This window comes from Acinonyx jubatus, chromosome D2 (assembly GCF_027475565.1).
Source record: "Acinonyx jubatus isolate Ajub_Pintada_27869175 chromosome D2, VMU_Ajub_asm_v1.0, whole genome shotgun sequence".
In the NCBI taxonomy this organism is placed as follows: Eukaryota; Metazoa; Chordata; class Mammalia; order Carnivora; family Felidae; genus Acinonyx; species Acinonyx jubatus.
This window is the reverse complement of record NC_069393.1, coordinates 73928208-73942245: the sequence shown is the minus strand read 5'-3', so window position 1 is coordinate 73942245 and position 14038 is coordinate 73928208. Positions and strand designations below refer to the sequence as shown.

The 14038-nt window shown below is 50.0% G+C and overlaps 1 protein-coding gene across 2 annotated transcripts in view; it reads right to left on the bottom strand.

Moving 5' to 3' along the window:
* Window positions 1–14038, bottom strand: part of GRK5 (G protein-coupled receptor kinase 5) — a 211345-nt gene that overhangs the window by 60183 nt on the left and 137124 nt on the right. For both annotated transcript variants that reach the window (XM_015065880.3, XM_027063232.2), the window contains exon 3: window positions 6436–6548. In XM_015065880.3, the coding sequence (XP_014921366.3) occupies window positions 6436–6548 (113 nt within the window). The remainder of the gene's footprint in view (window positions 1–6435; window positions 6549–14038) is intronic.

The window sequence follows — 14038 nt, the reverse complement described above, 5'->3', positions numbered from 1 at the left end:
CAAGGATGGATTGAATAACCAAATTGTGAGGAGAATGAAAATGCAGCCAGGCCTGGACCACCAGGAACCAGCAACGTGAGGCCTTCTGGAACCCACTCTCATCTGTGTGCGTGTGCGCGTGCACACGTGCCCACACGTGCCTCGTTCTCTCTCAGTGCTGACTGGCTTGCTCCAGTGGCACATGGCAGTCAACAGCTCTCAATATTTTTATTTTAAGCCTTCTTTACCAGAGAAGGACTTCTTCTCCAGCTTACAAATTCTAGAGAAAGAGCTCATTGGCCTACATTGGCTCACATGCTCATCCCTGCTCCAGAAAACTGTGGACTGTGGGTCACACCATTAACAACATGGCAGCTTCTAGGACAGGAGAATGGGTGAGGTATCCAGGACACTGGAAAATTCCATAGGCTTCTGCTATATGAACCCATTTTATAAGTGTTAGACTTCTTCAAATGACCCTGATCCCTGGGTCTGGCTTCACCAACTGTTCTGAGGGTCTCTACGTCCATCTGAAGAATGGTTACTCCCCTCCCAGCTTCCTCTTTGGGGGAGAGCACAAAAGTGATAGAAAGACAAGACAAATACTGGGTCTGAATTATAAGAAAAGCAGGATGCTTAACTACTCTGATGAGACACAGCAAATTGTTTTACAAATAATTTCAGAATAACCAGGCATATTTAAAGCCAGGTGATTGCACACTGATTTCAAGTGATTCCCTATAGTCTAATGAATGGCTTGAAGTGCCTTTCAGCATTTCCTGATACAAGATTTCATTCGTTGTAACCTCATAGTTGTAGCTGCCAGTCTCCAAGATGGAGACTTTAATAATCCTTGCCTTCTGCTACTCATGCTCTTGAGAAGTCTCTTTCCATACTGAAAAGGGCTAACCTGTGTAAACATGATAATGGGGCCATGATAGTATGGAATCTCTGAGGCTAGGTCATAAAAGACATTGCAGCTTCTAGCAGGCTGTCTTGGACCACTGACTCTGGGGAAAGCCAGCCATGTTAGAAGGACACTCAAGCAGCCCCGTGGGGAGGTTCACATGGAAAACACAGAGGCCTCCAACCAACAGCCACCACCAAGTGCATAAACTTGGAAACAGCCACCAGCCAAGTGCATAAACTTGGAAACAGATCAAGCCTTGAATGACTGCAGCCCCAGCCAACATCTTAATAGAACCTTTTAAGAAACTGAGCCAGCAGCATCTCGGGAAAGCATTCCAAAATTTTTGACCCACAAAAGCCGTGAGATAGTAAGTGTTTCTTGTTGTTTCAAGCTGCTAAGTGTTGAGGTAATTTCTTACACAGCAATAGATAATGAATACTTAGTTTTCTAAACTCGTGGCTAGTATCACTCACTTCATTGAAATTTTCCTTTATGTATTTATTTTTCAATCTTTCATTTAATCAAAAAGCCAGTGCCATGAGGGCAGGCACTTATTTCTGCTCAGCGTGTAGCCGCCAACCGCTAGAACGGAGTATGATATACTGGATATATTCAGTAAAGAAGTGCTGAAAAACTGGTTGAGTATCTGCCAAACCTCCCCTGACCCCAAAGAGAAGAAACCTGCAAAGTTTCAGTCACACCCAAGTGGGGGGATAGGAGGGTTTCAGGTGAGCCGGGATGCCATCAAGGCTCCCAGAAAACAGGTGAGAGAGGCAGTACATCAATCTTCAAGGAGTCTGTGCAAAGACTCTGTTGTCCTGAGGAGGTTACACTGGAACCCTGACCAGATGGCCAAATCCTCTTTGAAACCAAATCTAGTCATGGCTTTGACTCTGGCCACTCTGTTTCTCTGTGGGAGGCAATGAGAGAGTCCTTCTGAGGCTCCCAGAAAGCCCTTGAAAACCGAGATGAAGGCTGAATGACCCCTGCAGAATTACCTCTGATGAACGATACACACACCATCCTGCGCCCCACCCCCGAATCACCCAGGCCCCATTTTAAGACAGCCATGAGTCCCCTGCTTGACTTGAAAAACTCAGACATTAGGACTGTGCAGGAGAGCAGCCTTTCCCGGGGACTACGTCAGAGCCTGACGAGGACGGGTTATTTTTAATAAACTCCACTTGGTAGGAATTCAACACAGAGGTGGGAATGGTGTGGACGGTGCTGGCTGAGCCAGGGAGCACCGGGGCTGTATGCTGCCTCCTTGGAGTTGCAGGCAGGATGGAAGGAAAAAACATATTTCAGACAAGAATTGCGCCAGCCCTGGAAAACTCAATAAAGTCTTCCTGCGTAAAAGAGGTGTTCCAAAGGCTGGTCATCTGACGTCAAGATGGGTGATGAAAAGGCCCCGCTCATTCCCAGAGATGCAGACAAAACGCAAGGGGCGGGTCGGCTCTAGGAGTGGCGGCCGCGTTAAGACGTATGTGAAGAGCATTTGTCGCATCAACAGAGGAGCCAGACTCACATTTCCTTTCCAGAAAAAAAAGCTCTTGGTACAGGCCCAGCAAAAGGGAGCGTCTGCACGACCAGAATGAAAATGGGCATCCATTGGATTTTTTTTTTCTTCTTCTCAAACTGACTATAAGTGTCTAACAAGACACGTGGCTGGAAAATTCCACTGGCTCCTGGGTTCAGCCTTGCCCTGCTCTGCCTCATCAACTCTCTAGATGAGTCTCAAAGCTGGTGATGCCTCATCGTTTCCAAATGGGGAGCAGTCTTGGTCCAGGGCTCAGGCTCTGGTCCTCATCTTTCCTTCCACATTTGTCTCCTTGGTCAGTTTGCCCAGCCCATGGCCCTAAATACCAGCTGTGTGTTGACAAGTCCCAGTCTTCCATCTCCAGCCCAGAACTTTCTCGCAGACCCCAGAATTGAACATCAATCTCCCCTCAATCATCTCCACTTGGGTGTCCGAGAGACCATCCAGCCGCCTGTGCCTAAAACGGAGTTCCTGGTCTTCCCCCAAACGCACCTCCCACAGTCTTTCTCTCCCACCACCCTTCCATCCGATCAGGTCAACACTTTGAAGCCATCCATAACTCTTCTGTCTCGCCCACACTGCATCTGAAAGTACTGTCAACTCTGCCTCAAAAACACGCCCCAAATGCAGTCACTGTCACCACTGCCGAATGCTCCCACGCTGGCTCGAGCAACCATCAGCTCTCATCTTTAGTAGCTCCTATCAGAGCTCCTACCTGTTCCAACACAGGAGCCTCAGGGATCTTTTAGAAACCTGTCGGATCATGCCACTGCTCTGTTCAAAATCCTCCAGTGGCTCCCCATTTCACTCAAAGTCAAAGTTCTTTAATGGCACAAAGTTCTTTCATCACCACACCTCTCCTAGACCCCCCTCTGCCCTTGCTCCCTCCACTCCAGCCACAGATTCCATGCCTGCAGGCCGCCACACTAGCTGTTCCCCTGCCTGCCATGCTGTTCCACCACACACTCACCTGGCTAACTCTTACAGAGGGTTCCGCAAGGTCTCCCGGCCCGAGGTCTCCCCACCAGCCAGTTCCTTCAGTCTTTCTCTGGAGCCCGCACTCCCTACTAACATACCATTCTGCCAGCGCAGCCCAGTACTGAGGCTCGGGTGCGTGCTGGAGGGAGGAACCCGAGCAGAGGGTGCAGCAGGGAGGGGGTGTTGGGGAATGCTTCTGAGAGTAGGGTACGAGACAACAAGCAGGCATTCAACAGGCAGAGGGGAGGTGGGGGGCATTTCAGGCATCGAGAGTGAGGGAGCCGGGGCCGAGAGACTTCAGCCTCTGTGGCGGCAAGTCAGGTGGCAGGGCCGGAACGCACAGCTCAAGAAAGACCCAGGCGAAGGTCGAGGATGAAAGTGCAGGTTCGGGGGCCTGTCAGAGGGAGGTCTGGTATTCGGCCTCAGAACGTGGACTTTATCCTGGTTGTCCATGTCCCCCAGCCCTGGATACACAGTACAGTCATGGGTGACTTGGAAAATACCAATGTCTATTAGAAATAAGGGCCCATCCACTGGTAATGAGCACCCCTAGTGTCAAACTGTGGTCTCCAAGTACCATTTCCCAGTAGAAGGAACCAGGGCTCCTTGGAGATACAATGGACTCTACGTCTAGGGCAGGAAACATACAAGATGAGCTGTCACATCACATCCTACCACTTAGCAAAGAGACTGTCCATGACTCCTGGGTCTTCTCAAGGGCTCAGAAGCCAACCTGGGGGCCAACAACGAGACCATGGAGAATCAACCACCATGCATCGAAATGCATCCCGTGTTTAAATCCACACCTTCAAAACAAATTGGTTACTACTACAGAAGGGTGCTGGTGAACTGATTTGGTACTTTAAAAGCATAAATACAGGGATAGAATGAACGAACTTTGTCAGTGGGTAACCAAACAGTAATTGAAAGGAACTGTCACCCAGTTAGCAAATGAAGAAGGAATGACAAAATTAGAATGTCGGCATGCTGCAACCCCTAATTTATCAACAGATTTAGGCACTGAATACCTAAACCTGCTGCCATCTCTAAAAGAAAGACAAGCAGATAGTAATGTCCCCTGACGGAAGAACACAAAACCACTTATGAAGTCAGTCCCCCAGCCCCTGCTGGGGGGAAAAAAAAAGGAACCTGAATATGATCAGGTTTCTGGATTCAATGAGCAATTTACAAGCAACACAGAGAAACCTATTACATGACACATGGGGTGACAGAGCAGAATTCAGACTATGGATCACTCTTCTGGATGAACAAGGAGAGATGGTTATAACCTGTCAAAACATGCATTTATGAAAAGTATGAGAAAGTTGGAAATTTAAACACAAATATTTGATGATAATAATTACTTTTTTAGAGCTGCACTAAGGGTATTGTGGTGATGTGTGTGTGTGTGTGTGTGTGTGTGTGTGTGTGAGAGAGAGAGAGAGAGAGAGAGAGAGAGAGAGAGAGCCCTTATCGTGTAGGGATACCTACTGAAATGTTCACGGGCAAAATATATATGATATTTACTACAAAATGCTACAGACGGGGAGGACATGGTCAAACAAGACCGGCCAAGAGTTTGTAATTGTTGAAGAAGGGTGAAGGGTGCATAGACTATTCTTTGACTTTACTTTTTACAGTTTGAAACTATGAGAAGTTATGAAAATATTAGCTCTCACCCTCCACCCCACAGAGATTCAAATTAATGAGTCTGGGCTTCAGCTCAGGCACTGGTATTTTTTGAAGGCTCCCCAGGTGTTTCTACTGCTCAACCAAGGTTGAAAACCATCGTAGTCGCTTATGTGAGACATGCTGGGAGCCTCCACTGAGACCAAGACAGAGGTGATGGAGGGAACTGGTCCGTGGGAGGCCAAGGAACCAAGCACATGGTCTTTGATTAGATGGGGGAGGAGATGAGGAAGATAGAGAGGTCAAGGACATTGCAAAGATTTCAGGCTTGGGTGACTATGGGTGCTGGTCACTGGAGTAGGGAACATGTCAGGCCTGGTAGCTTTGGGGATCTGGGGGAAGGCGACTTTTGGCGGAGACGCTCAGTGGGCAATTTGGCTTGCAAATCTACAGATCCACATTGAGACCCTGAAGCAGACACAGAAACTTGGGCCCCACAGCGCTGTCCCCCAAACCGAGACAAAGGTCAGGATGGCCGCAGCCAAGGGTGGCATTAGGGCCGCTAGAAAACAGCGGTCTCTCGGGAGCCTGGAAATACCCCACTCCTTTCATGACTGGTCTCCATTCCTTGCCCTCCCACCCACTGTCCACCTTCCTTGGATAGACACCCAAAGGGCGGTCTTCCAGGCTGAGGTGAGAGGCCTTCCTGCACAAGTGCTGAGAAATTCCTGCTCATTCCTACACCCTGTCCTAAAAGCCCATGCTGATCAAGCACCGTTTGTTAAACCAATGACTAGGAAATCTGAAGAAAGTCTCCATATGGTATCAAACATAGCTACACATGCCAGCAGCCGCCGGAGCCAGCAACTGTCAGATTGGCTTGAAATGACCAGCACATGTTCATCCCACAAAAGTCCACTTAATGCCTGTAGGTGCCAGGCCCTGTGCTAGGAAGCTCAGGGTCCTGGCCTCAGGGAGCTTGCATTCTAGCAGAGAAGTAGACAGTAAACAGGTACACAAACACAAGCTTTGGACTTTTAGAAAATGGGTTTTCAGCCAAGAGAAGGGGTCATGGAATCCAAGCGTCATCTTGGGGTGTCATCCAAGTTCCTCAGGCACTACCTGGTATACTAACCCAGGATCCCAGAATCAGAGAACTGACAGGGCTTCACTTTAAAGCAGCAGTCACCGAGGCCCACAGAGGAAGGTGGGTCACCCATGGTCACCCAGCAGGTGCAGACTTGCAGACAAGTCAGTACTCTCAAAGTCTGCGCTGGACATCTCTTGAGCAACAATTTCATTCTCACCCTTATAAATGATGTGGCCTATCTTCTCCTTTGGGCAAACACAATCACTGGTCACAGAGGACCACAGGGCCTCCCCGGGAGCAGGGACTTACCACTGAGTCCAGGAACTGAATGTAACACTCCAGCCCGGGCCTGGTTTCGCAGAACTGCCGGAAAAGCAGCCTCCCAATTGGCTGCTTGTCACATAAACTGCAGTAATCTCTGTCTGGAAACAGAGGGGGGAAAAAAAAGAATGTGGTGAGATGTAGGAGAGAGCCAGGCTGGGCCGTCCAATCAACCCACACCTGGATCCGGAGCCCCAGATGGATGGAGCAAGATGACTGGCAAATTCTCAGGACCCCTTATTTATCTCCAGGCTGTGCAGACTCAGAGGGGACAAGGGTGGTGTAGAGGAAGGACCGGTTATGACCCAAACTCTAGTTCCTAGCTCACTCCTCCTTCCTGATGCCAGATGCCAGCAGTTCTGGGGATGATGCCTCCACGCCTTGGGTGGCCGATCACCCTGTCACACTCCCCAGTTAGTGACTGGATAAGGGTGGCAGGCATGTAACCCAAGCCAGTTCTGATCAGAGTGGACCACAGACTGTGCCTGGGCACACCAAGCAGAAGTGCTCTCTCTCCCTCTGGGTGCTGGGGTGCATGGGGGTGAGACCAGGGTCTACTTGCCGTGTTCTTGACCCTGCAAGGAAAGTTGTTGTGATAATGAGGCTCATGCACAGAAGAGGTCAGAGCTGGGAAAATGACACCCACCACCGTGTCCTCACGGTGTCATGAATCTCTGGATCAAACCATGCCTGCAGCTCAAACCACATCCGAAAAGTTGATTTATGAGCTGATTTCAAAATTACTTATAATCCAAAGCATTTCAAATTATGAAAACCCTGCATCTTCCAGCTGAGGAGCTAGAGGCATGGAAACGAGAAGTGACCAGCCCTCAGCCACTCAGCAGCCAAGAGAGTTCTAAAGAGGAAATGTAGTGTAACACTCCCAGCCTGGACGCCTGGAGACCGGGTGTGAGCCAATGACCTGCTATGTGACTTTAAGCAACTCACTTGCTCTCTAGGCCTCAGTCTTCCTCTGAAAAATAAAGGCACACGTTGGAAGTAAGATGGGGGAGAGGGGATCTTCTCGTTCTTCCTTAATGATGCCAAAGCCTCCACAGGTGATTTCTTTGACCAGAAAGATGCTCAAAGGACCGACTGAGACACGGTGCCTCCTGCCCTCTCAAGCACTGAACACCGGATCTTTGATTGTGCAGCTGCACTAGAAACAGTCAGGTGACCTCAGGAGCAAACCAGAAGGAACGACTGTATCCTCCTCAAATGCAGAGGAGGAGAAAGGGTGGGGTGGGGGGGGGGAGTTCCTCTGGACATCAGAAACACAATAAGGATATGCATGCAACCATCACATCAACTCACTTTCACACCCAAAGAGCTTTACAGAAAGTAAAGCTCTGACTCGAAAGGAGAGTGGTGGCTGTGAGCACCGGCTCGGGAGCTAAACTGCCTGGGTTCAAACCCCAGCCTCACCAGTCACTGCCTGTGCCCTGAGGCAACTGACTTAACACTTTTATACCCCAGTTTCTCCATCTGTAAACTGGGGACAGTAGTCATACCTATCTTCTAGGACTGTCATGAGGACTAAGACAATGCATAGGAAAGACTCAGAACAGAGCATAACACATAGAAAGTGCTTACTAAACACCATGTCATCATTGTGTTTGTCGGGTTTTTGGTCTGTTCCATCTCCATTCCTTCAAGGAATCTCCGCTGAGTCTGCAAAAATCCAGCCCTGGGTTCCAAGGGAGCCGCACGACGGGCACATGACCCTGGGCTAACCAATCAGAGCCCTCATCTCCCAGCCACAAGACCGGATGAAGGACGGGCACCTGACTCAGCCCTAAACAATAAGAGGTCCCTGTTTCTGCCACAGTGATAGGTTCAGAAACAGACATGTGACTCAGTGCTAGCCAATCAGAGCCCTCTATCTCCAGGCCGCAATGGTGGTTCAAGGCATACGAGTTGAGTTGGTGGGAGTCCTGTAGAAGTTACAGGAAGGGCACTTGCTTCTCCTTTGGATGCCGAGGTCTCAGGACCAGTCCACCAAGAGCTGCCACAGTTGTCTCTCCCACTGAGCAGTGAGAACCCACAGAGGATGAAGCAGGGGAGAAAGCAGGACTGAGTGCCCAAGGAAGAAACACCGTGGTGTGAACATCTCAGGAGCCCGTGAAGCCAGCCTCACCGAGGCCAGCCTGGTGCCTGCACATTTATTTACCCGACAGAATGTTGAAGTAATTTGGTGTTGGGTTTGTGTCTGACAACCAAAAGAGCAAGTGCCTAGGCATACAGGCTGGAGAGTTTTACAGCCCACTTCTCCTCTCATGGGTAAACTGGCTGAAGGCAGGAACTGTTTTTGTGGGCAGTCACCAGTTCTAAGTACACTGTGTAAGGCACTCAAAAATTTCTCATTCTCTCCTGAGTGGATGCTTTGATCAACACAGATAGCCACCTTCCAAGTTCCCACTCTTGATCCCTCGTCAAGTGGTTTTGGGGATGAAACTCGCCTTGGACTGCTGCCTTAACTCCCTTACCTTTCCATGCACAGATGGTTCACAAATGGCCACTCCAACAAACATTTAACCCACCTCGATGTGTGCCAGAATTGGGGGGGGGGGAGGGAACGGGATGCAGTCCCAGCCCTCAGGGGGCTTGGATTCTGTTGAACAGGGTGGAATGTGTGCGTGAGCAGACAAGATCCCAAGTGACAGTAATAAAATGTCAAGTTAGATGAGTGTTATCATCAGCCACAGCAGGGAATCTGGGAGGGAGGGAGCTAAGAGGGTGACAGGTCTGTGGCCTGCACCTGTTAGCATGATGCCCTGTAGATACAGCCTGTGTTCTCACTGCCTCCCACTGAACCTGATCCCCCCACCGAGGTGAGGAAAGCAAGCTACCTCATCCTTTCCCAATCAGCCGAACCTCCCCAGCACAGACAGAATGGAAGTAAAGTACCTTGTGTCAAACTCCAGTTTTATTCAGTTATGGCAGAGAGAACCACATGGCTGATGTGATTTGAACGATGGGCCCCTCCCCATTTCCAAAAGCAATTAAGAGATTTCATGTACCATATTGTGATTCCTTAAGGGTTCATCTGACAGGATTTTTTCTCTCCATATGGCGTTTGCTGTCAGTATGGAAACAAGACTGTTATAAACTCGCAGCACAGTAAACACCATGTGATTCCAACACAAGCTGTCAGCACCTCAGTTCCATGCCTCTCCCAGCTGTACAGAGGATCCCAGGCAAGAAAGCCACTCACTGGAAGCCCGGAAAGAAAGAAAAGAATCGGTAATCATCTATTTGGATTCTTTTCTCAGGCTTCTATAAAGATAAATGGGCTTATCTTCTGAGGAAGCATTGCCACCACCACCACCAAAATCAAAATGCAACATTTGTGGTTCCTTTAGAAATAAAGACGGAGGCCATAGAAGGGAGGCTATGAATTTGGAAAGTGATCAGAATGACAGGAGGAGATGCAAATTGGCAAGTGCAAACCCAAGGTGCTGGTCGCTTCTGCAAAGTCAGACCATACAAGTTGGAAGCACAGGGAGGTCTGTAATACGTCTGCAGAGGGGACCTTTCTTCTCGGTTTCCACAGAAGCCTCCCTGTCATTGAAACCCAGCTTGCAAGGGCCCTGCCCACACCCCTCCTCCAAAGTGTGATCTGTTGGGCTTGGTGGGGAGGATCTTCCAGGAAAGAAGAACAGAGCTTTTTCTCTCTGTCTCTGAATCTCTCTATCTCTCAGGCTGAGAGAACCCTGGGATGTTATGCACATAGGCATGCACGTGCTGCACACACACACACACACACACACACACACATGCCCACTCTTCTAGAAAGTGAAAATCCTGCTTTGGGCTATGTGTCTCATTGGCCCTTCCCTCCAAGCCAGAAAGAAGCTATCGTTATTCAAGTTATGAGGGAGCATCAGGCTCCTCTATCCCAAAGTACCCACCGATCATCTAATTATTCTAGCTTTACTCTTGTGGGTCCTTCATTTAACAAACTGTCATCCAAGCTCTCCTGATTTTTGATACAAGAAGGTTGCTTCAACTTTAAGCCTCTCTTCTTGAATTCAACAACTGGGGGGGTGTGTGGAAGAGTGGGAGGAAACATATCTTAAACTTACTGGCCGGTTAATGATCCAGTAATGGGCTTAGCGTTAACAGCTGGTGGTCAGTTGAGACCAAGAATGGGGGTGTGGCCTGTGTGACATGACATCTGACCTTCGCTGTGGTTAACAGAGATCTAGTGAATATGGCAGGCTGGAGCATATCTAGAGGAAGGTGACTAGAAATGGGGAAGGCTCTAGGCCCCTTATAAGCTCTAGGACAGCGAGCTGTGTCCTTGATCAAAGGGCTGAGTGCCCCAGGGAGAGGCTGGGTTCACCAGCCCCTAGGTGCACACAGGAGTGTGGTGGGAGATAATATGTTGCAAAGGCAGGCTGGGCCCAGGAAAGGGCTGGGTTCCGATGCCAAGGAGACTGGAATGGATTCAGTGTCCCACCACGGATCATATTAGAGCACATATTATTCAAGTACAGTGCACAGGATGCTGGGCAATGGGGTGGCAAGCAGGGAGCCTGCTCAAGAGCGGTATTAGTGCCCTTACAAAAGAGACTCCTGAGAGCTCCCTCACCTCTTCTGCCATGTGAGGACACAGCAAGCAGATGTGCGTTTGTGAACCAGAAAGCAAGCTCTCAGCAGACACCGAACCTGCCGGCACCTTGATTTTGGACATTCAGCCTCCAGAGCTGTGAGAAAGAAATGTCTGTTGTTTCAAATACCCAGTCTGTGGTGTTCTGTTCCAGCAGCTGGAATGGACTTATTTGCTCTATCGTCTTGGGCAAGTCTCTTAACAGGGGCCCAGCCGCCTCACGTCTCACCCGGACATGCTGGGTTAGGCCGAGGCCGCTTGGGGGGATTAGCAAGACGGGAGAGCCCCTGCCCGGTGTCAGCACCTAGCAGGTCCCACATGAAAAGTCGCCCCTCAGACAGATCGCAGCTCTTCTAGAAGACTCAAGAAATGGTGGCTTTTACTTCTTGGAAGGTTCAGAAAGAAAATGGGAGGTAGTCAGTGAAAGGGGACTGGACTCCACATCACACCAAAGAAGGCAAAGGCCGCCCCTCCTGTCGCTGAGCAGTGGACTCCCGGCTGGGAGAGGGCAGGGGCCAGGGTGCTGCCGGCCCTCCTCTGCCTCACTTGGAGCCTCCCTCTCAGAGAGAAGCCACACGTCCCCACAGCACATGGCCGAGGTTAGGCTCTCACAACCCAGTCAATTCCTTCAAGACTCATAACCCCCAGTGGACTCAGAACCAGGAATGATATTGATAGTGCAGATAAATAAATGCTGTCACTGTTTTCATTCTTTTCGAGTGACATGAAATGGGAACATACTTTCTTAATTAAGAGCTGTGGTATGCGGATGCTTGGAGGGCAACCAGATTTTCCCAACTGAAGGCCAGAACACAGGCAGCGAGGACAGCGTGGCTCCCCTCAGAAGGCCACAGACCCAAGTGAGCGAGGCCGCCACCCTCTGCCCCCGGCTGGGAGAGTTGGCCTCTGTCCCTCACGGATGGGGAGCAAGGAGAAGTCACAGCTTGGTGGGGGGGGGTGTCGCTGACTGAAAGCTGCTTGGGACTGTTTTCACTGTTGCCCCAGGCGCTCCTTGAACTTGGGCCAATGAAAATGCACGTTCCATTTCAGAAGTAAGAGCAAGAAAGGCGGCTTCCTGAGGAAATGGAAACGCTAACACCGGAGCCCTTGGAAATGAAACCACATGTTTATTGTACATGAGGGGTTGGAGGGTGGGGGGAGCCCCAAAGGCGATTTCTGGAGCCATTTTTCTACCAACTGGAGGTTTATATTACTTCATTTTGTTTCATTTTGTTTTATTTAACATTGTTTTTTCCAAAATACCAGGTTTTGGGGGTTGGTTTTGTTTTTAGGTTTTTGTTTTTTTTCGGGGGGTGGGGAGGTGCTGATGTGTCCTAAGGTAATTTAGGAAAACAGATGTGAGGAGAGTGGATTAGGCAGGGGCCACGAGCCCTTCACTTTGCCATACCCCAGGTCCACAACAATAAACAGAAAAGTGATTTGAAGAGAGCTTTCTCTTAAAAATTCCTGCCAAAGCTGGAAAAAACAATCAAGTGCTTGCTCTAAGGAAAAAGCTCTCTGACGTTTGAAAGGCAAGATAGCATCACGGATAACAGCAATTCCTCACAGCCCACCTCTTGGAAGGAGCAAGAGAGGGGAAGGGAAACATTTGGTATTTGGTCAGCTGAGAGGGTTCCTGTTGCTTCAACAGAGATGTTTTTATGTGAAAAGAAAATGACATATGGCACATTACACAAACACACCCAAGCCAAGCCCCATCTTCCTGGGCCTCTTGTCCCCCTCATTCTGGTCTCGAGTTTTACTGCGAGTCTGGGAAAGAGCCGGGGCTGAGCTGGACAGGACACAGAGCATATGCCGTCGCCGCAGGGCCCTCTGGGCAATAATGGGGCCCCAGAGTCAGGCAATGACCTTTCCCTTATCCTCAAGGCCAAGAAAAGCAAACAATTTAGATATTCCCTTGCAGTGGTGATGAAACCAAGAATTGGGTGGGGGAGCGGAGGAGTGGGTGGTGCAGGTGGACCCAGGGAGCAGCCAGGTGGACAGAGACACTGTGCAGGCAGTGGCTGGGATGAGGGTGGCACGTTGGAAAGAGTCGGGGGCCGAGCTGGGACCCGGGTTCCGGGCCCGGCTCCTCTACCTGCCACCATCAGATGAGAGTCCCGAACCACTGTGCTCCGAGCCCTCTTCTATGCTGTGAGCCCACTGCTCTGTGACTGGAAGCCTTCCTTCCACGCTAGCACTAGCTGAGCGTGGCAAACCAAGGGCATTAGCAGGAAGGCCCCCGGTATATCAGCTGTGGTAGCTCCTGAAAAGCTCCCGGCAGAACGGGAGACACGCCGATGTGTGGCCTCTGGTTCTTTCTATGTGTCTAGATTTTCAGTATTTTTGCAAACGAGGGGAAAGCACCTGTTCTAAAAACACAGCTACGAAATCACTGAGACCAAGAAGGCCCTTGGAAGCAAAGGAGCTGTAACCACCAGACATGTCCCCCTTTTAGTTGCAGGACCCGGGTCACATGCAGGTGCTTATGGGCACTCCGTGTTCACCCCGAGTGGCCTGCGATGCAACCTTCTGGAGACTGGTGCCAGGCCTGCTGTGGCGCTGGCCACCGGGACAGCAACACCAATGGTGGACGCTGTCCCTCCCTTGTGACCCAAGGCCCTCCCTTGCCCCACTCTGCCCACAACCAGCCTGAGGATGCTATTCTCTACAGTCGCATTCTTTCTACCAGCTCTTTTCTCCTTGAAAAAAAAAAATTGCCATGCAGATACAGGCAGTTTTAGGAACTGAAATACCCAGGCCACACCCGGGCCAACTGCATCAAATCTCTGGAGATGCGTCAGGGGTTTTTAAAGCTCCCGGGGTGATTCCGGCTCTGTGTTAACTGTAAGGTCTGAGCTCACATTTCAGCCCCAGCCCCCGGAGCAGTGCCTGGCTGGAGCAGAAATGCAGGTGTATGTGCCAACAGACAAAAGATGGAACCAGGGAACGAACAAATCAATGTGACGTGGAGGCCAC